The sequence below is a fragment of the Oncorhynchus nerka genome, linkage group LG16 (assembly GCF_034236695.1).
Source record: "Oncorhynchus nerka isolate Pitt River linkage group LG16, Oner_Uvic_2.0, whole genome shotgun sequence".
In the NCBI taxonomy this organism is placed as follows: domain Eukaryota; kingdom Metazoa; phylum Chordata; class Actinopteri; order Salmoniformes; family Salmonidae; genus Oncorhynchus; species Oncorhynchus nerka.
The window spans coordinates 41,608,629-41,631,366 of record NC_088411.1 but is presented as its reverse complement, the minus strand read 5'-3'; the positions used below and the strand labels follow the sequence as shown (position 1 = coordinate 41,631,366).

At 43.1% G+C, this 22,738-nt stretch overlaps 1 protein-coding gene across 3 annotated transcripts in view; it reads left to right on the top strand.

Moving 5' to 3' along the window:
• Positions 1–21,448, top strand: part of LOC115144468 (ribosome-binding protein 1-like) — a 41,499-nt gene extending 20,051 nt beyond the window's left edge. Inside the window, exons 10-28 of one of the 3 annotated variants that reach the window (XM_029685529.2) lie at positions 6,038–6,155; positions 6,410–6,591; positions 6,954–6,988; positions 7,078–7,165; positions 7,849–7,886; positions 7,984–8,095; positions 8,438–8,475; positions 9,122–9,212; positions 9,422–9,462; positions 9,676–9,811; positions 10,027–10,116; positions 10,390–10,482; positions 10,610–10,681; positions 12,047–12,118; positions 12,561–12,656; positions 12,801–12,893; positions 15,670–15,711; positions 15,866–16,081; positions 21,037–21,448. In XM_029685529.2, coding sequence (XP_029541389.2) covers positions 6,038–6,155; positions 6,410–6,591; positions 6,954–6,988; positions 7,078–7,165; positions 7,849–7,886; positions 7,984–8,095; positions 8,438–8,475; positions 9,122–9,212; positions 9,422–9,462; positions 9,676–9,811; positions 10,027–10,116; positions 10,390–10,482; positions 10,610–10,681; positions 12,047–12,118; positions 12,561–12,656; positions 12,801–12,893; positions 15,670–15,711; positions 15,866–16,081; positions 21,037–21,075 — 1,692 coding nt within the window. In that variant the 3' untranslated portion in view covers positions 21,076–21,448. Of the gene's footprint in view, positions 1–6,037; positions 6,156–6,409; positions 6,592–6,953; positions 6,989–7,030; positions 7,166–7,848; positions 7,887–7,983; positions 8,096–8,437; positions 8,476–9,121; positions 9,213–9,421; positions 9,463–9,675; positions 9,812–10,026; positions 10,117–10,389; positions 10,483–10,609; positions 10,682–12,046; positions 12,119–12,560; positions 12,657–12,800; positions 12,894–15,669; positions 15,712–15,865; positions 16,082–21,036 lie in introns of all 3 variants that reach the window. The other 2 variants (XM_029685528.2, XM_029685527.2) reach the window with 2 other exon arrangements.
• The last annotated feature ends 1,290 nt before the right edge of the window (positions 21,449–22,738 follow it).

Below are 22,738 nucleotides of genomic sequence, written 5' to 3'. Positions count from 1 at the left end.
TATATCGACATAAACTGAAAGGCCGCTCAGCAAGGAAGAAGCCACTGCTCCAAAATCGCCATTAAAAAAAAAGCCAGACTACAGTTTGCAACTGCACATGGGGATAAAGATTGTACTTTTTGGAGAGCAGTCCTGTCTGATGAAACAAAAATAGAATTGTTTGGCCATAATGACCATTATGTTTGGAGGAAAAAGGGGGAGGCTTGCAAGCCGAAGTACACCATCCCAACCGTGAAGCACGGGGGTGGCCGCATCATATTGTGGGGGTGCTTTGCTGCGGGAGGGACTGGTGCACTTCACAAAATAGATGGCATCATGAGGCAGGAACATTGTTGCTTCAATATATCCACATCTCAAGACATCAGTCAGGAAGTTAAAGCTTGGTTGCAAATAGGTTATCCAAATGGACAATGACCCCAAGCATACTTCCAAAGTTGTGTCAAAATGGCTTAAGGAGAACGAAGTCCAGGTATTGGAGTGGCCATCACAAAGCCCTGACCTCAATCCTATAGAGAATTTGTGGGCAGAACTGAAAAAGCGTGTGCAAGCAAGGAGGCCTATAAACCTGACTCCGTTACACCAGCTCTGTCAGGAGGAATGGGCCAAAATTCACCCAACTTATTGAGGGAAGCTTGTTGAAGGCTACCAGAAATGTTTGACCCAAGTTAAACAATTTAAAGGCAATGCTATTAAATACTAATTGAGTGTATGTAAACTTCTGACCCACTGGGAATATGATGAAAGAAATAACAGCTGAAACAAATAATTCTCTACTATTATTCTGACTTTTCACATTCTCAAAATAAAGTGGTGATCCTAACTGACCCAAGACAGGGAATTTTTACTAGGATTAAATGTCAGGAATTGTGGAAAACTGAGTTTAAATGTATTTGGCTAAGGTGTCTGTAATCTTCTGACCTCAACTGTAGGTCCTGGATGGCAGGAAGCCTGGCCACAGTGATGTACTGGGCTGTACGCACTACCCTCTGTAGCGCCTTACGGTCAGAGGCTGAGCAGTTGTCATACCAGGCTGTGATGCAACCGGTCAGGATGCTCTCTGGTGCAGCTGTAGAACCTTTTGAGGATCTGGGGACCCATGCCAAATGTCGATGTTAACGGGGGCCTGTTCGGCCCACCTTTTCCTGTAGTCTACGATCAGCTCCTTTGTCTTGCTCACATTGAGGGAGAGGTTGTTGTCCTGGCACCACACTGCCAGTTCTCTGACCACCTATAGGCTGTCTCATCATTGAGCTGTAGTCAATGAACGTCATTCTCACACCGGTGTTCCTTTTGTCCAGGTGAGAAAGGGCAGTGTGGAGTGCGATTTGAGATTGCATCATCTGTGGATCTGTTGGGGTGGGATGCAAATTGGAGTGGATCTAGGTTGTCCGGGAGGATGCTGTTGATGTGAGCCATGACCAGCCTTTTCAAAGCACTTCATGGCTACCGACGTGAGTGCTACGGGGCACTAATCATTTAGGAAGGTTACCGACACTTTCTTGGATACAGGGCCTAAGGTAGTCTGTTTGAAACATGTAGGTATTAGACTCGGTCAGGGAGAGGTTGAAATGTCAGTGAAGACACTTGACAGTTGGTCTGCGCATGCTTGGAGTACACATTCTGGTAATCCGTCTGGCCCAGTGGCTTTGAATGTTGACCTGTTTTTAAAGGTTTTGTTCACATCGGCTACGGAGAGAGTGATCACACAGTCATCCAGAACAGCTGGTGCTCTCGTGCATGCTTCAGTGTTGCTTGCTTCAGTATTGCTTTCCTCCAGTGTGTGGAGTAAAGGTGGTCTAGGACCCCCCCCCCCCCTTAAATTAAGGTCCCTGGCCACTAGGAGCGCGCTTCTGGGTCTGCATTTTCTTCGCTCGCCTACGGATTCTCAAAGGCTGCCCGATCTGAGTCTTTTCTTCACTCAAAAGGCGTGGCTCTAAGCCTGTTCAGTGAAAGCAGGATATCCTTCTCGTCGGCCTCGTTAAAGGAACGTTTCTTCCAGTCCGTGGTGAGTAATCGTGGTTCTGATGTCCAGAAGTTCCTTTTGGTCATAAGAGACGGTAGCAGCAACATTATGTACACAATAAGTAAAAAAAATTATAATAATAAGTTACCCCAAAAAACGAACAAAATTGCACAATTGTTTGGGAGAATGTAAGAAGTCAGCCATGTTCTTCGCCGCAATCTTTTGATGTCTTATTTTAGTTTAGAATTCTATACATTTTGCCTTCAATTATTTGTTTTTTGATTTCAACATCCATTATTTCACGTTCACGATTTATTTTATTTTGAATTAAATACATATCGCGTGAAATTGACTCCCTTATTATTAAGGCTGACCAGCAGTTTAAAACGCTAGCACACCCAGCTGTGTTTAGTACATAAGCTACATCCTAATGTAAGGGGGAGAAAAGTATAGCCCACGGGCTGTATCCGGCCCCCGATACATAAAAAAATATATATATATATATAATCTCCCCAATTTTGTGGTATCCAATTGGTAGTTAGTCTTGTCCTATCGCTGCAACTCCAGTATGGACTCGGCAGAGGCGACGGTCGAGAGCTGTGCGTCCTCAAACACGACCCAGCCAAGCAGCACTGCTTCTTGACACAATGCCCGCTTAACCCGGAAGCCAGCCGCAACAATGTGTCAGAGGAAACACTGTGCACCTGGCGACCCCAGGCTGTGTCACTGCCCCCGGCCAGCAACAGGAGTTGCTAGTGCGCAATGGAACAAGGAAATCCCGTCCTGCCAAACCCTCTCCTAACCTAGATGACGCTGGGCCAATTGTGCGCCGCCTCATGGGTCTCCCAATCATGGCCAGCTGTGACACAGCCTGGGATCGAACCTAGGTCTGTAGTGATGCCTCAAGCCTGGGTCCGTAGACCGCTGCGCCACTCTGGAGGCTCCCGCATATTGATTTTAACAATTGGTCCCCTAAAAAAAAATGCAGCCCCCCAATGTGGCCTTGAAGCCAAAAGGTTTGCCCTCCCCTGTCCTAATGAAATGCTGTTTATTATGGGATCCATCCAACCCAACTGTGTTTAGTACATTAGCTACATCCTAATGAAATGCTGTTTATCATGGGTACATTAGCTACATCCTAATGGAATGCTGTTTATCATGGGTACATTAGCTACATCCTAGTGGAATGCTGTTTATCATGGGTACATTAGCTACATCCTAATGGAATGCTGTTTATCATGGGTACATTAGCTACATCCTAATGAAATGTTGTTTATCATGGGTACATTAGCTACATCCTAGTGGAATGCTGTTTATCATGGGTACATTAGCTACATCCTAATGGAATGCTGTTTATCATGGGTACATTAGCTACATCCTAGTGGAATGCTGTTTATCATGGGTATATTAGCTACATCCTAATGGAATGCTGTTTATCATGGGTACATTAGCTACATCCTAGTGGAATGCTGTTTATCATGGGTACATTAGCTACATCCTAGTGGAATGCTGTTTATCATGGGTACATTAGCTACATCCTAGTGGAATGCTGTTTATCATGGGTACATTAGCTACATCCTAATGGAATGCTGTTTATCATGGGTACATTAGCTACATCCTAGTGGAATGCTGTTTATCATGGGTACATTAGCTACATCCTAATGGAATGCTGTTTATCATGGGTACATTAGCTACATCCTAGTGGAATGCTGTTTATCATGGGTACATTAGCTACATCCTAATGGAATGCTGTTTATCATGGGTACATTAGCTACATCCTAGTGGAATGCTGTTTATCATGGGTACATTAGCTACATCCTAATGGAATGTTGTTTATCATGGGTACATTAACTACATCCTAGTGGAATGCTGTTTAATGGGTACATTAGCTTTAATGGAATCATCATGGGTACATTAGCTACATCCTAGTGGAATGCTGTTTATCATGGGTACATTAGCTACATCCTAATGGAATGCTGTTTATCATGGGTACATTAGCTACATCCTAGTGGAATGCTGTTTATCATGGGTACATTAGCTACATCCTAATGGAATGCTGTTTATCATGGGTACATTAGCTACATCCTAGTGGAATGCTGTTTATCATGGGTACATTAGCTACATCCTAATGGAATGATGTTTATCATGGGTACATTAGCTACATCCTAGTGGAATGCTGTTTATCATGGGTACATTAGCTACATCCTAATGGAATGCTGTTTATCATGGGTACATTAGCTACATCCTGTTTATCATGGCTACAAATGGAATGCTGTTTATCATGGGTACATTAGCTACATCCTAGTGGAATGCTGTTTATCATGGGTACATTAGCTACATCCTAATGGAATGTTGTTTATCATGGGTACATTAACTACATCCTAGTGGAATGCTGTTTATCATGGGTACATTAGCTACATCCTAATGGAATGTTGTTTATCATGGGTACATTAGCTACATCCTAGTGGAATGCTGTTTATCATGGGTACATTAGCTACATCCTAATGGAATGCTGTTTATCATGGGTACATTAGCTACATCCTAGTGGAATGCTGTTTATCATGGGTACATTAGCTTCCTAATGGAATGCTGTTTATCATGGGTACATTAGCTACATCCTAGTGGAATGCTGTTTATCATGGGTACATTAGCTACATCCTAATGGAATGATGTTTATCATGGGTACATTAGCTACATCCTAGTGGAATGCTGTTTATCATGGGTACATTAGCTGGAATTGTTTATCATGGGTACATTAGCTACATCCTAGTGGAATGCTGTTTATCATGGGTAATGCTGGAATGCTGTTTATCATGGGTACATTAGCTACATCCTAATGGAATGATGTTTATCATGGGTACATTAGCTACATCCTAGTGGAATGCTGTTTATCATGGGTACATTAGCTACATCCTAATGGAATGCTGTTTATCATGGGTACATTAGCTACATCCTAGTGGAATGCTGTTTATCATGGGTACATTAGCTTCCTAATGGAATGCTGTTTATCATGGGTACATTAGCTACATCCTAATGGAATGCTGTTTATCATGGGTACATTAGCTACATCCTAATGGAATGCTGTTTATCATGGGTACATTAGCTACATCCTAATGGAATGCTGTTTATCATGGGTACATTAGCTACATCCTAGTGGAATGCTGTTTATCATGGGTACATTAGCTACATCCTAATGGAATGCTGTTTATCATGGGTACATTAGCTACATCCTAATGGAATGCTGTTTATCATGGGTACATTAGCTACATCCTAATGGAATGCTGTTTATCATGGGTACATTAGCTACATCCTAGTGGAATGCTGTTTATCGTGGGTACATTAGCTACATCCTAGTGGAATGCTGTTTATCGTGGGTACATTAGCTACATCCTAATGGAATGCTGTTTATCATGGGTACATTAGCTACATCCTAATGGAATGCTGTTTATCATGGGTACATTAGCTACATCCTAATGGAATGCTGTTTATCATGGGTACATTAGCTACATCCTAATGGAATGCTGTTTATCATAATGTGTGGAGTCTTTTACTTGATGGTCAAGACTTAATATTTAATCATTTTAACTATGATCTCTTCTTGTACCAGCCCTGAAGTTTATCATCAGAATGTTATGTAATTAAAGAGCCTATCAGTGAATTTATACACTCCATACCCTTTACGCCATGCCTGTATCCTTATCCATCTGTTTTGCGCTCGCTCTCTTTTGCTCGTCAGTTTTATAGTTCCTATTAACTCTGTAGCTGGACAATGTAGTAGAGATATTGTATTTATCCTCTGCTGCCCTCTGTTGGTGAGTAAGGTGTGCACCCTCCTTCCATAATCAGGCAGGCCATGCAGATACAGTAGCGAGACCATAATAAGTAGAGGCCCAGTCGGTACAGATCGGCAACGCCAAGGGTCGTTGATTCAATTCCCAATGGGACCACCCATGTGTAAAAATTTATTCACGCGTGACTAAGTTGCTTTGGATCTAGTGTTCAGCTAAATGGCATAAGATGGATGGATGTGACAGCATGCTCAGGGTATTACAGAATACTATCTATGTCGATCAGGCCACTCATGCCGAGAGTGAACAGGAGCTGCAGAGGAGGCTGGAGGAGGTCAGTGAGGAGCTGAGGAGTTCTCAGAGGACCCTGGAGAAAGCCCAGCAGGATGCTACCACCCTTTCAGGTAGAGTATTATTCACGTTTCTTCAAATTCCAGTGGACTAACGGGACATGAAACGAAAGTGCTCCATTGAAGTCCATGTAAACTCGTGCTGAAACTTACCTCAAGTTCGACCTTAATGTATTTGGGATGACTTAATAACAAATCAGAGCACCTATAGTCACGTTTATTTTTCACTGCCTACATGTATTTTATTCTTTAAAATTGCAGGTGAAATAAGGTATTTTTTGACTATTGATTAAAAACAATGTTCATAGATCTCCAGGTCCATCTGGGCAGTGTAGAGGATGATCTGAAGGAACGTGGGGCCCAGCTGGAGGCCCTCACAGCCCAGCTGGAGCAGGCTGAGCTGGAGAAGGGACAGCTGGAGGACCAGGTGGGATCCATTAATGTACTTCTCGAGGCCAGCCAGAACAGAGACGAGAATGAGGACTTGGAGGTGAGTTATTAGATTAATATGATATTATCGTTTAGGTAGGAGCCTAGACTGCTCCCAACCAGCACTTGCACACTGCGCGAGCCAGTCCTTAGTAGTGCCAGAGAGTTTTAAAACCCATAGACTCAACATGCATTTACTTCCTGTAAACATCCACGATGAAGACTCGGAGCACCGTCAATGGGAGAGTGGCAAATTCATTCAAAGTATTTGCAGGAAGTAATCCCCAAGTGTGGAGTGTCTGTTTCCAAACCTCTCTGGGGCTAGTAAGCATTATCTTGTCCCGAGATGGCGTGGAGGTGGAAACCATGTTATCCACTGTTCTTCTTGATCCACTTCTAAAGATGTTTGTTTATGTGTTGTAGGATAACTCCACTGAGTTGGAACGGCTAAAGATCAGGTACTTTCTGATCTGTCCCTCCATAATTCTCTCTCTATATAGATGTGGAGTTGGTCTTTTCTCAACAACACCAATCATTTCTCTTCTAGTCTTCAAGACCGAGACGTTCAGCTGGCGTCACTCCAAGAGGAGCTGAAGCAGCTCAAAGAAATGAAACAGGAGGCAGCGATGACTACCGTATGTATCTCAACTCTCAGACCGTCTCTGTTCTGTTGTCACTGTGCTAGTGGGATGGCCATGAACTTTGGCTAGCGGAATCGGTTATTTCTCTATTGAGTCACTAGCTGAATCGGTTATTTCTCTATTGAGTCGCTAGCGGAATCGGTTATTTCTCTATTGAGTCGCTAGCGGAATCGGATATTTCTCTCGAGTCACTAGCGGAATCTGTTATTTCTCTATTGAGTCGCTAGCGGAATCGGTTATTTCTCTATTGAGTCGCTAGCGGAATCAGATATTTCTCTCGAGTCACTAGCGGAATCGGTTATTTCTCTATTGAGTCGCTAGCGGAATCGGACATTTCTCTCGAAGTCGCTAGCGGAATCGGATATTTCTCTCGAGTCGCTAGCGGAATCGGACATTTCTCTCGAGTCGCTAGCGGAATCGGACATTTCTCTCGAGTCGCTAGCGGAATCGGACATTTCTCTCGAGTCGCTAGCGGAATCGGACATTTCTCTCGAGTCGCTAGCGGAATCGGACATTTCTCTCGAGTCGCTAGCTGTTTAGAATATTTACATGTATTTATTTAGACATGTCTAGGCAGAATTGTATCCATTGGAAAGAGCCCTCTTGTTTCCAAAGAAGGGTATTGAGAAAACTATAGATTTGGTCTTTCTTATGATCTTCTCACTCTGTTGCGACAGGAGGTCATTACAGCTGAGACCGAGCAGGCACCTAACAGGTACGTCTAGTAGTCGTCCCCTCCCCCCTCTACCTGTTTAAAATCATCCGTTTGATTACGTACCGGAACATTCTCATATGTATCTCTTTTATTTTAGTGAGGACAGATGCCTGGTGGTGTCCCTTCAGGAAGAACTGAAACGGCTTAAAGAAGAGATGGAACAACTACTAAACTCTCCCGTAGCGCCCCAAAGTTTTGCGCTAAAATCGGTACCATTTCTATATTTACACAACAGTTTATTTCCATTATGAATATTGACATGTTCTCGTGGTTAACTTGGGTTGACATATAGCCTAGTGGTTAGAGAAGTGAGTCTGCAACAAAAATATATATCTGGCAACCAACGGGTTGCCTATATCAAATCCTAGATGCCTTTGCCTGCCGTTATGCCCTTGAGCAAGGCACTTTACCTTCCCACCACAACTGATCCATGGCGCCCAGTGTGGCAGTCCCTTGCTCCAACGTGTGTGTGTGTTTTTTTTTTCCAGAGGGTTTGGGATAAAGCAGACCAATAAAGTCATCTTAATATAGATTTTTTTTTTTTTTACCAGGCTGATGTCTCAGGAGAGTCTGATCAGCTACTCAATGGGTATGTTATCATTTTATTGATGGCTTGTTCCACATTAATAGATTCACCAGGGGACAGAACATTGGCTTGTTCCAGGGAAATGGATTCACCAGGGGACAGAACATTGGCTTGTTCCAGGGAAATGGATTGACCAGGGGACAGAACATTGACCAGGGGACAGAACATTGACCAGGGGACAGAACATTGCCTTGTTTCACAGTAATACATTGACCAGGGGACAGAACATTGACCAGGGGACAGAACATTGACTTGTTTCACAGTAATACATTGACCAGGGGACAGAACATTGACTTGTTTCACAGTAATACATTGACCAGGGGACAGAACATTGCCTTGTTTCACAGTAATACATTGACCAGGGGACAGAACATTGCCTTGTTTCACAGTAATACATTGACCAGGGGACAGAACATTGACTTGTTTCACAGTAATACATTGACCAGGGGACAGAACATTGCCTTGTTTCACAGTAATACATTGACCAGGGGACAGAACAGTGACTCGAATAGGACTGTCAGTTATAGTAGTTCTAGTCCTATGTCTTGCGCACAACTCTACAAAACAAAAACTATCAATTCCATACATCTGTATTACAGTAAAACACTCCATTGTCTAACGCTGGTTAACCATGTGCTCTTCCATCCAGTCTGGAGAAGAGTGAGAGCCAGGAAGTAACACTAGAAGAGGAAGGGATTCAACTCAAAGAACAATCTGAACAGGCCCAGAGCAGCACCATTGTACGTTCCCCTTTCCTCTCCTACAGTCACATTAGCCTGGTCCCAGGCCTGTTTGTGCTGTATAGCCAACTCCTATTGGCGTTCGGTATGACAATGACCATTAGGATTTTGGCAAGACGGCACAAACCGATCTGGTGACCAGGCTATAGTTTCCTTGCTTGTCTAGCAACGTGGTCTGTATCAGTGAAGGATCTGTTTTGTTGTTTCAGCAGTCACACAACACAGCAGAACTGGCCTCGCTACAAACCAGGTACGTGGAACGTTGCTCATCACCAAACACACTTATTATTTTGAAATGTTTCTTTCCTTTTATGGAATATCAGAAACAAACGCGATTCAAAGTCTCTTCAAAATGGCTATACACACTTTACAGTGAAACAATACAAATGAAGCAATATGGGTTTCTGGCTCTTCTATAGAAAAAGGAAACTAAACTGTTTCTGTCCCTTTGGTTCTTCATTAGTCTGGCAGAGAGAGAAGCCATGATGAAATCACTACGAGAGGAGCTAATGGAAGCCAGGGACCAATCACAGAAGGTACAGGAGATCCTCGCTCAGGTCCAGCAGAGCCAAGAGTCCCAGCCGAGCACAGAGCTTCCGGTAAGACTGAGCCATAATAAATTATTATTGATTGATTGGTCTGGTCTGACAGACGTTATGGTTATGTAATATGTTAACAATGTATAATGCAGTCTGTGTAGTGTCTGGTTTTTACCCTTTACCTGTAAACCAGACCACCGAAGACAAATATAACATTTTTAATCAAAAGTCCATTGACTTTCTTATTGATTCTGTCTGTGGTGTTTTGACTCCAGGAGCTGTTGGAGAAACTGAAGGAGGCAGAGGACAACCACGGGACACTGCAGGCACAGTGTGACCAGTACAGGACAATCCTGGCTGAAACGGTAAGGACTTACAATGATACAACATGCCCAATTCGTCTACAGTCACCCGCATCTCTAAATAAACTAGAAATTGGGCCTACAGCCTTTTTTACAAATAAAGACAATAGCGTGTTTGAGAGAGACCGAGGTGTGGATGGGAAATAGATGTGCTGAACTTATCCCCCAACGCCTGCATCGATAAAGATGTGAAACAAAACCTCCTCCTTGCATAAAAACACACGTGTGAGAGAGCGAGTTGTGGTCTCCAAGTCATGGATCTTTCTCCAACCACAGGAAGGAATGCTGACGAACCTTCAGAAGTGTGTTGAGGGGGAGGAGCTGGTGTGGAAGTCCAAGATGGCCGACTCTGAGGACCAGTTGAAGAAGGTGAAGTAGCAGTGTTTAAATTTTAACATTTTTTATATCTCCTCTCTTCTGTAATCATTGGGCATGGCTGTAGAATTGTCTCCGTCTGTGGCCCTGTTCTAAACCACACCCTTTCTACTCACACTAGGCCCTGGAACAAGTGCATGCTCTGGAGGAGACTGCAGAGAGCTTGAAGACAGGAAACCAAAGCATAGAACAGGTTTAATAAATTAATTCATGTTCACCTGAAGGGGTTTATCATAATGCTTGGTGTGATATGTTTATTATCAGGTCTGGTGTAGCGACTGTCTGGATGTTTTATTATCAGGTCTGGTGTAGTGACTGTCTGGATGTTTTATTATCAGGTCTGGTGTAGTGACTGTCTGGATGTTTTAGTATCAGGTCTGGTGTAGTGACTGTCTGATGGATGTTTAATTATCAGGTCTGGTGTAGCGACTGTCTGGATGTTTTATTATCAGGTCTGGTGTAGTGACTGTCTGATGGATGTTTAATTATCAGGTCTGGTGTAGTGACTGTCTGGATGTTTTATTATCAGGTCTGGTGTAGTGACTGTCTGATGGATGTTTAATTATCAGGTCTGGTGTAGTGACTGTCTGGATGTTTTAGTATCAGGTCTGGTGTAGTGACTGTCTGGATGTTTAATTATCAGGTCTGGTGTAGTGACTGTCTGGATGTTTAATTATCAGGTCTGGTGTAGTGACTGTCTGGATGTTTAATTATCAGGTCTGGTGTAGTGACTGTCTGGATTTTTAATTATCAGGTCTGATGTAGTGACTGTCTGATGGGTGTTTAATTATCAGGTCTGGTGTAGTGACTGTCTGATGGATGTTTAATTATCAGGTCTGGTGTAGTGACTGTCTGATGGATGTTTAATTATCAGGTCTGGTGTAGTGACTATCTGATGGGTGTTTAATTATCAGGTCTGGTGTAGTGACTGTCTGATGGATGTTTAATTATCAGGTCTGGTGTAGTGACTGTCTGATGGATGTTTAATTATCAGGTCTGGTGTAGTGACTATCTGATGGGTGTTTAATTATCAGGTCTGGTGTAGTGACTGTCTGATGGGTGTTTAATTATCAGGTCTGGTGTAGTGACTGTCTGATGGGTGTTTAATTATCAGGTCTGGTGTAGTGACTGTCTGATGGATGTTTAATTATCAGGTCTGGTGTAGTGACTGTCTGGATGTTTTAGTATCAGGTCTGGTGTAGTGACTGTCTGATGGATGTTTAATTATCAGGTCTGGTGTAGTGACTGTCTGGATGTTTTAGTATCAGGTCTGGTGTAGTGACTGTCTGATGGATGTTTAATTATCAGGTCTGGTGTAGTGACTGTCTGGATGTTTTATTATCAGGTCTGGTGTAGTGACTGTCTGGATGTTTTATTATCAGGTCTGGTGTGATGACTGTCTGGATGTTTTAGTATCAGGTCTGGTGTAGTGACTGTCTGGATGTTTTATTATCAGGTCTGGTGTAGTGACTGTCTGGATGTTTTATTATCAGGTCTGGTGTAGTGACTGATGCTGTTTTTTAGTAATGGACTCCTCACTCTTTCTCTCTCTCTGCAGCTGAAGGAGCAGGTGATGCTTCTGGAAGCCCAGTTGGAGAAACAGTCTGAGACGGAGGAGGAAATGGCACAGGTACACATCTACATTCGTTACGGCCCGGCAGCTTGTCCAAATCCCCGAGCCGACCAGGTGGAAATTATGTCAATGTGAACTTGAGCAAGGCACTTAACCCTAATTGCTCCAGGGTCACCGTTGATGATGGCAGACCCTAACCCCACTCTCCGATGGTGTCGCTCAGGGTGTTGGGATATGCAAAAAAAAAAACATTTTCCTGTGTGTGTGTGTGTGAGTGAAATAGGACACATACAGGCACCCACCAAACGTATTATTATATAGACCATAGATGGGTACACTAGTTATACACATCAACATTCATATAGTAGAAACGGTCACCGGTACACTGGAAAAACATAATCCGATATGACAAGGCTGTTTTGTGTGTGTGGCTGATAGTGAGTGACCATAGAATGTAATACATTACGGAGTCTGTCTGTTCTGTGTGTCTGTTCTCCAGTTGAAGAAGCTGCTGTCAGAGTCTCAGAGCCAGCTGGAGTCGGCCCAGACGCAGGCCCAGACGCAGGCCCAGACGCACAGGGAAGAGCTGGCTACGGTAAGTGTGAGTGCGCACCTGTTTCCTGTGGTCCTGACCGGAACATCAGCGGGTCGCCTGTTGAGGTCAACTTAGTGTGTGTATCAGTTTGTGTATCCCAGTTCTCTTCCTCTTGTCCCTAACCCCTGGAGCTTCCTGTTCCAGGTCAGAGGTCAGCTGAGTGAGGCGACGGAGCACGCTCAGAGCCAAAAGGCGGTCCCTGAGGCCGGGGCACAGAACGGACAATCGGAGCCCGAGGTCAGGATGCATCGGAGGTCATGGGGCATTCTTTTACTGCCGGTCTGCTCTGCTGGAGGGTCCTGAAAACTGGTCGCCACCACAATAATATAGTCATCAGAACAGTCTAATTAGGAAGGTTTATGAAATGGATGAACATTTCAGTCAATTCTGCTGCCGGCTACATTTTGTTCCAAATTGTAAAAATGATGTGACCAATAGAAATGATTATGCATGCATACACAGAATGGGCTTTTAAAATGTTTATTAAGAGATTAATTGAAATGTGAAACAATAGCAAGCCTATCGTCCACACAACTAAAAGGCTATAACAACTATAACAACTACTGTAATGAAGCAGCCAAAGAAAAGGACATTTGTGGGAAAATACTGTTCGGGAAAAATAACTTGCGATGTTAGCGGTTTCATGTGACTGAGATAAAAAATAATTTTAAAAAACATCTCTGTTAAAAAACATGGAGGGGGAATCTAAAGATGCAACAACTAGACTGGGTGGCAGGGTAGCCTAGTGGTTAGAGCGTTGGACTAGTAACCGGAAGGTTGCAAGTTCAAAACCTCGAGCTGACAAGGTAAAAATCTGTCGTTCTGCCCCTGAACAGACAGTTAACCCACTGTTTCTAGGCCGTCATTGAAAATAAGAATTTGTTCTTAACTGGCTTGCCTCGTTAATATGACCCGGCTGGGTCGTTAATATGACCCGGCTGGGTCGTTAATATGACCCGGCTGGGTCGTTAATATGACCCGGCTGGTGCCTTTAAAACTTCAACTTAATTATGAAAACCAGTAGAAGAGGAGACAAATCCTGGTTTCAACGGCTTTATAAAATACAAATAATTGCCTCCACGTTTCTATGCTTTTTTTTTGATTTTTGACTTTTTTAGCAAAAGGTGAGACATTTCTCATCATATGAAGTTTTTTTTTAAATCTCCCAGGTTTCCAACAATTTAAATATATGATTTCAAAATGCACACCGTCTCCAGCTTAGATTGCAAGGTGGTGGGTGATGCGCTGATAGCCTGCCTACTGTATTCCCTATCCATTAAAATGGGTGAAATGAGGATGAGCACTTCAATCTGGATTTGAAAAATACAAATAGTAGAAATAGAAAACATGGGATCCTTTAAAAAAAAAAGATTTGTTTTTAATGTTAAAATTTTTTGGCCCATAAACTCTGTTTTGTTGCGCAATGGGCTGGGCTTATAAAAACGTGTTTCACTCCAGCAGCAGCAACCGGCTGTTAGAGGAGCTACAGAGCTAAACAAGGCTGTGTGTGTGATTTTTGTTTTGTGTACAGTACCAGTCGAATGTTTGGACACCTACTCATTCCAGGGTTTTTCTTTATTTTTACTATTTTCTACATTGTAGAAAAGTAGTGAAGACATCAAAACTATGAAATAACACTATATGATTCCATATGTAACTCAATGTATTTTATATTTGAGATTCTTCAAAGTAGCCACCCGTTGCCTTGACAACTTTTTGCACACTTGGTGTTCTCTCAACCAGCTTCATGAGGTAGTCACCTGGAATGCATTTCAATTAACAGGTGTGCCTAGTTCATTTGTGGATTTTCTTTCCTTAATGTTAATGCGTTTGAGGCAATCAGTTGTTGTGAATAAGGTAGGGGTGGTATACAGAAGATAGCCCTATTTGGTTAAAAAAAAAAAAAAAAAAAATCCTGTTAAATGGTTTTATCCAAGAAAGAGAGTGGTTGAGTGCTGCATCAGATGACTTGGCCTCCACCATCACCCGATCTTAATCCAATGGAGATGGTTTGGGATGAGTTGGACCGCAGAGTGAAGGAAAAGCAGCCAACAAGTGCTCAGCATATGTGGGAACTCCTTCAAGACTGGAAAATCATTCCTCGTGAAGCTGGTTGACAGAATTCCAAGAGTGTGCAAAGCTGTCATTAAAGCAAAGGGTAGGTACTTTGAAGAATCCCAAATATAAAATGTATTTTGTTTTAACTCTTCTTTTTGTGTGTGTGTGTGTTACAACATGATTCTATATTGGTTATTTCATAGTTTCGATGTCTTCACTATTATTCTACAATGTAGAAAATAGAAAAAAATAAAGAAACCCATGAGTAGGTGTGCCCAAACTTTTAACTGATACTGTGTGTGTGATATATGCCGAACTAACGAACACACGAGAGCGGCCTAGCAACATGGTTATTCCTATGCTTCAGACTTGGGTGTGTCACTGTCAACCTGGGTTGTTTCTCAAGTTCAAGAATGTTGTGAGGCCAGTGTCTTGACTTTGTCGGTGTAGTTATTAATGTATTATTATAGGCGGTGTGTCCAGTCTGTCCAGTTCTCTCCGTACACAGCAGCTGCGTTTGTTTTAACCACCCAGTGTGTTGACTATCAGCTGCCCGAACCACAGCTTGGCTCACTCTCTATTCTAAGCATGATCACTCACTGCTTGGATTTAGTTGTCCACTGTAGAGCCATTTTTTTATATTTTTTTAAGTGATGCTTCTTATTGCTTGGTGTGGAGTGATGCATTGACATGGCACAGAGTGGTGTGTGCCTGCGTGGGTGTGTGCCTGCGTGGGTGGGTGTCTGCCTGCGTGGAAGGCTGTCTGCGTGGGTGGGTGGCTGTCTGCATGTGTGGGTGGGTGGCTGTCTGCTGGTGCGCAAGTCATTACAAGCTCTTTAATGCTTTTATCTATTTGTGTCTGTGGCAAGGGGGGGACACATCTGTGTCCAGCCACTTCTTCATCTTCTGACACTGTGTGTAATGCATTATATCCTAATGTTTTGTGCGTCTCAAGGTCCAGTCCCAGTTGAGTAAAACCACGGAGGAGTTTGAACAGGTACGTGCAACAGCCAATCGGAAGACGGCAGAACTTTGACATTGGCTTACAAACTGTTTAGTTAGACAGCGACTTGTCAGTATGACTGTCTGTGTGACTGGTTATTTGACTGACTTGTGTTTTTTTATTTTACGTGATCTTGACCCCCCCCCAGGCTCAGAAGACTGTAGAACTCCAGGCTCAGAAGACTGTAGAACTCCAGGCTCAGAAGACTGTAGAACTCCAGGCTCAGAAGACTGTAGAACTCCAGGCTCAGAAGACTGTAGAACTCCAGGCTCAGAAGACTGTAGAACTCCAGGCTCAGCTGGACATTCTGAAAGAGGCAGGAGACTCCCCACAGGCTGACACAGAGGACGTAGCCCAGCTAAAGGTACATGACCGTGGGCCACATTCAGCGGAATGTTCAAATCAAATACAATTTTATTTGTCACATGCACTGAATACAACCTTAACCTTACAATACTTACTTACAAGCCCTTAACAATGCAGTTTGAAGCAAAATAATTACTGAATAAAAGGGCAACAATAACGAGGCTGTATACAGGGGGAGTCGATGTGCGGGGGCACAGGTTAGTTGAGAGAAAATGACTACTGTAATTTCTGGACTATTAAGCGCACCTGAATATAAACCCACTGAATTTTTAAAAATATGTATTTTGTACATAAATAAGCTGCACATGTCTAAGCCGCAGGTGCCTACCGGTACATTAAAACAAATTAACTTTACACAGCCTTTAAACGAAACACGGCTTGTAACAAAAATAAATAGGCTTTTAAACTAAACACGGCTTGTAACAAAAAAAAAAAATAGCAGTAAACGGTAGCCTACCAAGAAAGTCATTGGTCACTATCTTCCTCCTCCTGTGCCCTGAAACCACTGAAGTCATCTCCTTCGGTGTCGGAGTTGAATAGCCTCAGAATTGCTTCATCCGATGTTGGATCGCTGCCCTCTTCAACACGCAGCAGTCCAGCCTTTCGAAACCCGTTGATGATAGTGGATTTTTTGACAAAGCTCCACGCTGTCAGCAGCTCTATTTCCTTTTCCAACAGCCAGATCGATCGCCTTCAACTTGAAAGCTGCATCATATGCATTTCTCCGTGTCTTTGCCATGATGAGGGTGACAAAATGACTACCGTAATCAGAATGATGGGAAGTTTGAGCGCGCTCGACTTACGTCACATTATGTGACGGTGCTCAGTTTTTTGGCGGCATGAATCTTGTGAAAGCGGGAAAAATCCATAAATTAGCCGCGTCATTGTATAAACCGCGAGGTTAAAAGCGTGGGAATAAAGTAGTGGCTTATAGTCCGGAGATTACGGTATGTATAAATAATAAACAGTGGGTAGCAGCTTTGTAAAAACAGGGGGTGGGGGGTCAATGTAAATAGTCCGGGTGGCCATTTTGGTTAATTGTTCAGCAGTCTTTTGTCTTGGGGGTAGAAGCTGTTACGGAGCCTTTTGGTCCTAGACTTGGTGCTCCGGTACCGCTTGCCGTGCGGTAGCAGAGAGAACAGTCTATGACTAGGGTGGATGGAGTCTTTGACATTTTTTAGGTCCTTCCTCTGACACCGGCTAGTATATAGGTCCTGGATGGCAGGATGCTTGGCCCGAGTGATGTACTGGGCCGTTTGCATTACCCTCTGTAGCGCCTTACATTTAACCAAATGCAGAGCAGTTTTCATACCAGGCAGTGATGCAACGTGCTCCTCTTCACAACTGTCTTGGTTATCGTGCTCCTCTTCACAACTGTCTTGGTGTTTTTGGACTATGATAGTTTGGTGATGTGGACACCAAGTAACTCTAGACCCGCTCCACCTCAGCCCCTTCGATGTTGATGGGCGCCTGTTCGGCCCTCCTTTTCCTATAATCCACCATCATCTCCTTCGTCTTTCTCACATTGAGGGAGAAGTTGTTGTCCTGGCAACACACTGCCAGGTCTCTGACCTCCTCCCTGGAGGCTGTCTTATCGTTGTCGGTGATCAGGACTACTGCAACGTTTGTCGTTAGCAAACTTAATGATGGTGTTGGAGTCGTGCCTGTCCGTGTAGTCGTGAGTGGACAGGAGGTACAGGAGAGGACTAAGCACGCACCCCTGAGAGGCCCCCGTGTTGAGGATCAGTGTGGCGGATGTGTTTGTTACCTACCCTTACCACCTGGGGGCAGCCCGTCAGGAAGTCCAGGGTCCAGTTGCAGAGGGAGGTGTTTAGTCCCAGGGTCCTTAGCTTAGTGATGAGCTTTGTGGGCACTATGGTGTTGAACGCTGAGCTGTAGTCAAAGAACAGCATTCTCACATAGGTGTTCCTTTTGTCCAGGTGGGAAAGGGTAGTATGGAGTGCGATTGCATCTGTTGGGGGCGGTATGCAAATTGGAGTGGGTCTAGGGTTTACAGCATGATGGTGTTGTGAGCCACGACCAGTGTTTCAAAGCACTTCAAGGCTACCGATATGAGTGCTACGGGACACTAATCATTTAGGCAGGTTAACTTCTTGGGCACAGGGACTATGGTAGTCTGTTTGAAACATGTAGCTATTAGACTCGGTCAGGGAGAGGTTGAAATGTCAGTGAAGACACTTTCCAGATGGTCCGTCCATGCTTTGAGTACACGTCCTGGTAATCTATCTGGCCCAGCGGCTTTGTGAATATTGACCTGTTTTAAAGGTTTTGTTCACATCAGCTACCGAGAGCGTTATCACACAGTCATCCAAAACAGCTGGTGAACTCGTGCATGAATCAGTGTTGCTTGCCTTTAATCTGTTTTGCCGCGCGGAATCAAGAGGATAGAATTATGGTCAGATTTGCCAAATGGAGGGAGAGCTTTGTTTGCATCTCTTTATGTGGTGTAAAATTGTCTGGAATTGTTTTTCTGGTTGCACATGTGACATGCTGGTAGAAAGGAGGTCAAATTGATTTAAGTTTGCCTGCATTAAAGTCCCCAGCCACTAGGAGCGCCGCTTCTGGTTGAGCATTTTTCTTGTTTGCTTATGGCCTTATACAGCTCGTTGAGTGCGGTCTTAGTGGCAGCATCGGTTTGTGGTGGTAAAGAGATGGCTACAAATATTATAGACGAGAACTCTCTTGGTAGATAGTGTGGTCTACAGCTTATCATGAGGTATTCTACCTCAGGCAAGCAATACCTCGAGACTTCTTTAATATTAGACATCGCGCACCCGCAGGTTTTGACAGATGGACACATCCCCTCGTCTTACCAGATGTAAGTGCCCTGCCGATGCACGGAGAAACCAGTCCAGCTCTAAGTTATCCGTGTCGTCTTTCAGCCCCGTCTCTGTGAAACACAAGTTATTACAGTTTTCAATGTCCCGTTGGTTGGATAGTCTTCATCATAGATCGTCCGATTTGTTTTCCAATGATTGAACGTTGGTTGGATAGTCTTCATCATAGATTGTCCAATTTTGTTTTCCAATGATTGAACGTTGGGTAGTGGTGATTTAGCTAGTCGTCAGCGAATTCTGACAAGGCACCCCGCCCTCTGTTTTTTCTTCACGCCGATGACAGGGATTTGGTCTTGTCATGACAAAGCAGTATACCCTTTGCGTCAGACACGTTAAATAGAAAATCTTTGTCCAGTTCGAGGTGTGTAATCGCTGTTCTGATGTTCAGAAGCTCTATTCGTTCATAAGAGACGGTAGCTGCAACATTATGTACAAAATGAATTACAAATGATGTGAAAAAAACCAAAACAAAGACCTGGGCCAAGCAGCCACCACAACTCCAGCAGCTCTTAAAGTTCACTCTGGAGCAGAATAACCACAACACTCTACAGGACTGCTCTAATGAGGCCAATCCGTCCCTGCTTTATTACGCCAAGGTTGTGGGTTCAATTCCCACAGGGATCACAGAAACATACTAAAAATATGCACTCGCTGTACTGAAAGTCGCTCTGAATGAATGTGTATGCTTAGTGGAATACCTTCGCTTGAATGACTACACCTAATACTGTTTAACTGCTGCATGGGTGTGGTTGTAGGGCTGTTACACAACGGCGGTCATGAGTCATGACCGCAGTCGAATTCCACGTGACGGTAACTAGGCTTCTCCAAGCTCTGATGCTGCTGATGGTCATTAGTAGCCTACCAAACTTGATAGTTGCCTTGGTAGTCGGCACTCTATTGTTCCTCTAATCACTCTGACATCAATGCAAATGTTTTAGAAAATCTAACTCGTCATGAGAGCTCATGTTGCGTAACATTTCTATAGCGAGAGAAATTGCGAGAGAGAACAGAAGTGATGGCTTCTTAATAAGAGGAGGATCCCATCAGCTTTCTATAGGCTAGGCATACTTTCTTTCTCAAATGTCCTAATATTAAGCACATTGGCTATACTCCTGTCGTAAAGAGAAGCAATCTGGCTGGGGTGAAAATGAACCACACATGGGGGAAAAGCCTCCTCCAGTTGCTATTTCAGTGCATAGATGACGTGTCTTTTGTTCCCGCTGCCCCTGTTTCAATACAGGTGCATGATAATGGTCCATTCCACATAAAAATAAAAATAAATTCACTGTGTGATTTTAGTATATATGAAGACAACTTTAAGAATAGTCTGATGGGTGACAATATTAGCCAATCACTTTTGCAACTTATTCAAATCATAGTCGCACACCTCATGTAGCCTAGCCCATAGGCCTTTGTAGCACAACTAAAGTAGCCAAATAACTTTATTTTAAAAAGTTAAGCACATTAACCCGCTTTACACTCGGTGTTGAGCCTAACTGGCATGTTTTCCCGCTAGTTGATCGCATTCTGGAACATTCGCGCTTATATCCTACTGTCAGGTGCACATTTCTGTGCTTATAATGTGAATAAATAGCCTAATATTTTAAGCTCAACGTTCTGATCTGTTGCATCAGCCTCATTTTGCTTTTAAACAGTTTTTTTTTTTTTTCATGTGATTTGTTGTATTAATTTGAGATCTATCGCATCCCACAACGGTCCCAGACTGTTAGGAATATTTATTTCTCACACATATCATGTTTCTTTAGACCTGTCTAAAATAAATGATGTATTGTGTAGGTTATATTACATGGATTTATTAGACTTTTTCAAATGTAGACATTCCAAAGGTCTGCATCAGTGGCTTGTAGGCTGTGCGTGGAAGCCAGGAGATGCTAAACGTGTTTAAATGCCTCATGGTAATTAACCGTTAATTATGTTTGACAATCACTGTCTGACAATTTCATGGCCGCCACAGCCCTAGTTATGTAATTATTTTTTAAAACATTTTTGTTGTTGTTGTCATGTCCATCAATGATTGATTTGATGAATTAACTGATTGGGTGTGGTTGTAAATATTTGTGTTTCTGTCTTTCAGGAAGAGAGTTCAGGACTGAAGGAAGGAACATCTGTGTAAGAGACTGAAGACGTGACACTTAAACATGATTATCATAGTTATGCATTCCAAAACTATTAGTTCTTGTACTGTAGTAGTTGATTGCTGCAACTCCTATAAAAAAATATTTAAAAAAAATCAAAGGGCCAGTTTCCCGGACGCTGATTTAAACCTCTTCCGGAACTGAAATACATGCTCAGTGGAGAATCTCCCTTCAAGAAACGTGTTAGCCAGGGACTAGGCTTAATGTGTCTGGGGAAAACCGGCTCAGAATCTTTCTGGGTCGTTCCACCAATTCGGTGCCTTATCAAATGTGTAACTTGATGGGGGGGATATTTTTTCTTTCGTTCTGTCATAAAGAGAACATGTTCAACACAATAAAAATGTTTTCCCATCTCGGTGTTAAATAAATAACAAAGTGCCAAATAAAGTAAACTGGGTTTGACTGTGACAGAGTTGACTGTGACAGAGTTGACTGTGACGGGGGTTTGGACTGTTTTCATCTTAAATCAACCTTTGTGACGGGGGACTGGAACCTTGTTATGTGCAACAGGGAGGGGCAATTGAGGGGGGAAGAATGAAAGTGTGAAACCATACCTAACCTGTCTATATATGGATCACGGGTTTTGCTCAACCAACTCCGTTTTAGTAGACCACTGAGTACATTTTTGTCGTATGAACAAGAGCATTTTCTGGTGTTTTGTGGTGGAAAATGCTGAGTTTTAGCACTTCAGCAATTCTTATTCATACAACAAAGATTTACTAAGTGGTCTACTAAAGGGTGTTTCATTGACATTATAACAGGCTTTTAAAATTCAATATGGGTGTAGGATTCATACTGAAAATGTCAAAGGGATGCAAAACTCACTCATTTCGTGGAACGACTGATCGGTTGCTGCATTGAGGAGAAAAAAGATACTACGGCTGCAAGCAGAACGTTGATCTCGGATGAGGAGAAAAAGATACTACGCTGCAAGCAGAACAGTGAAGACCAACATACATTCATCAACGATTCTGGCCATGTCGGAAGTTATACATAAGACTAGCTCTGGTCCAGGGCATTAGTGCGCGTTACTCCACTATGCCCTGTATCGATATTGACCACACTAACGCCCTGGACTAGAGCTAACCTACGCTACCTTACAGTCACAATGAAATCTCCCTCCCCAGAGTCCACAGTGTTAAAAGGGAGAACGATTGTGCGTGTTTTTGTTTTGTGTTAAACGTACATCAACCTGTGCAATTACTTTGTGCACCCTATTCTCCTATATTGAACACTACTTTTGACCAGAGCACTATAGGGAAACCTTAAGGGCCCTGGTCAAAAGAAGTGTACTATATAGAGAGAAGATAGGGTGCAACTTTGTGTCTTTTGTAACTGGTTGGATGAATGATGGGGGGAAAAGTTATGGTACACAGGACGGATGCAATACGTTGAGTGCCTCCTTCAGTACTGTGTTATACAGTAGTTGGCTGCCAACATAACATCTATGAATTTGATAAAGAATAAAACTACAATGTAGCTATTGTGATATGACTCGTGATTGTACCTGTTGTTGATGATGATTATTTTTTTAAACCAAGGATTGATGTAACAAACCACGGATGTGTTCCAGATAGCAGGATTATTACATGGCCCAGCTAACTGATAGTCAAGTGATATGTGGGCTGTTTTTATCAGGTT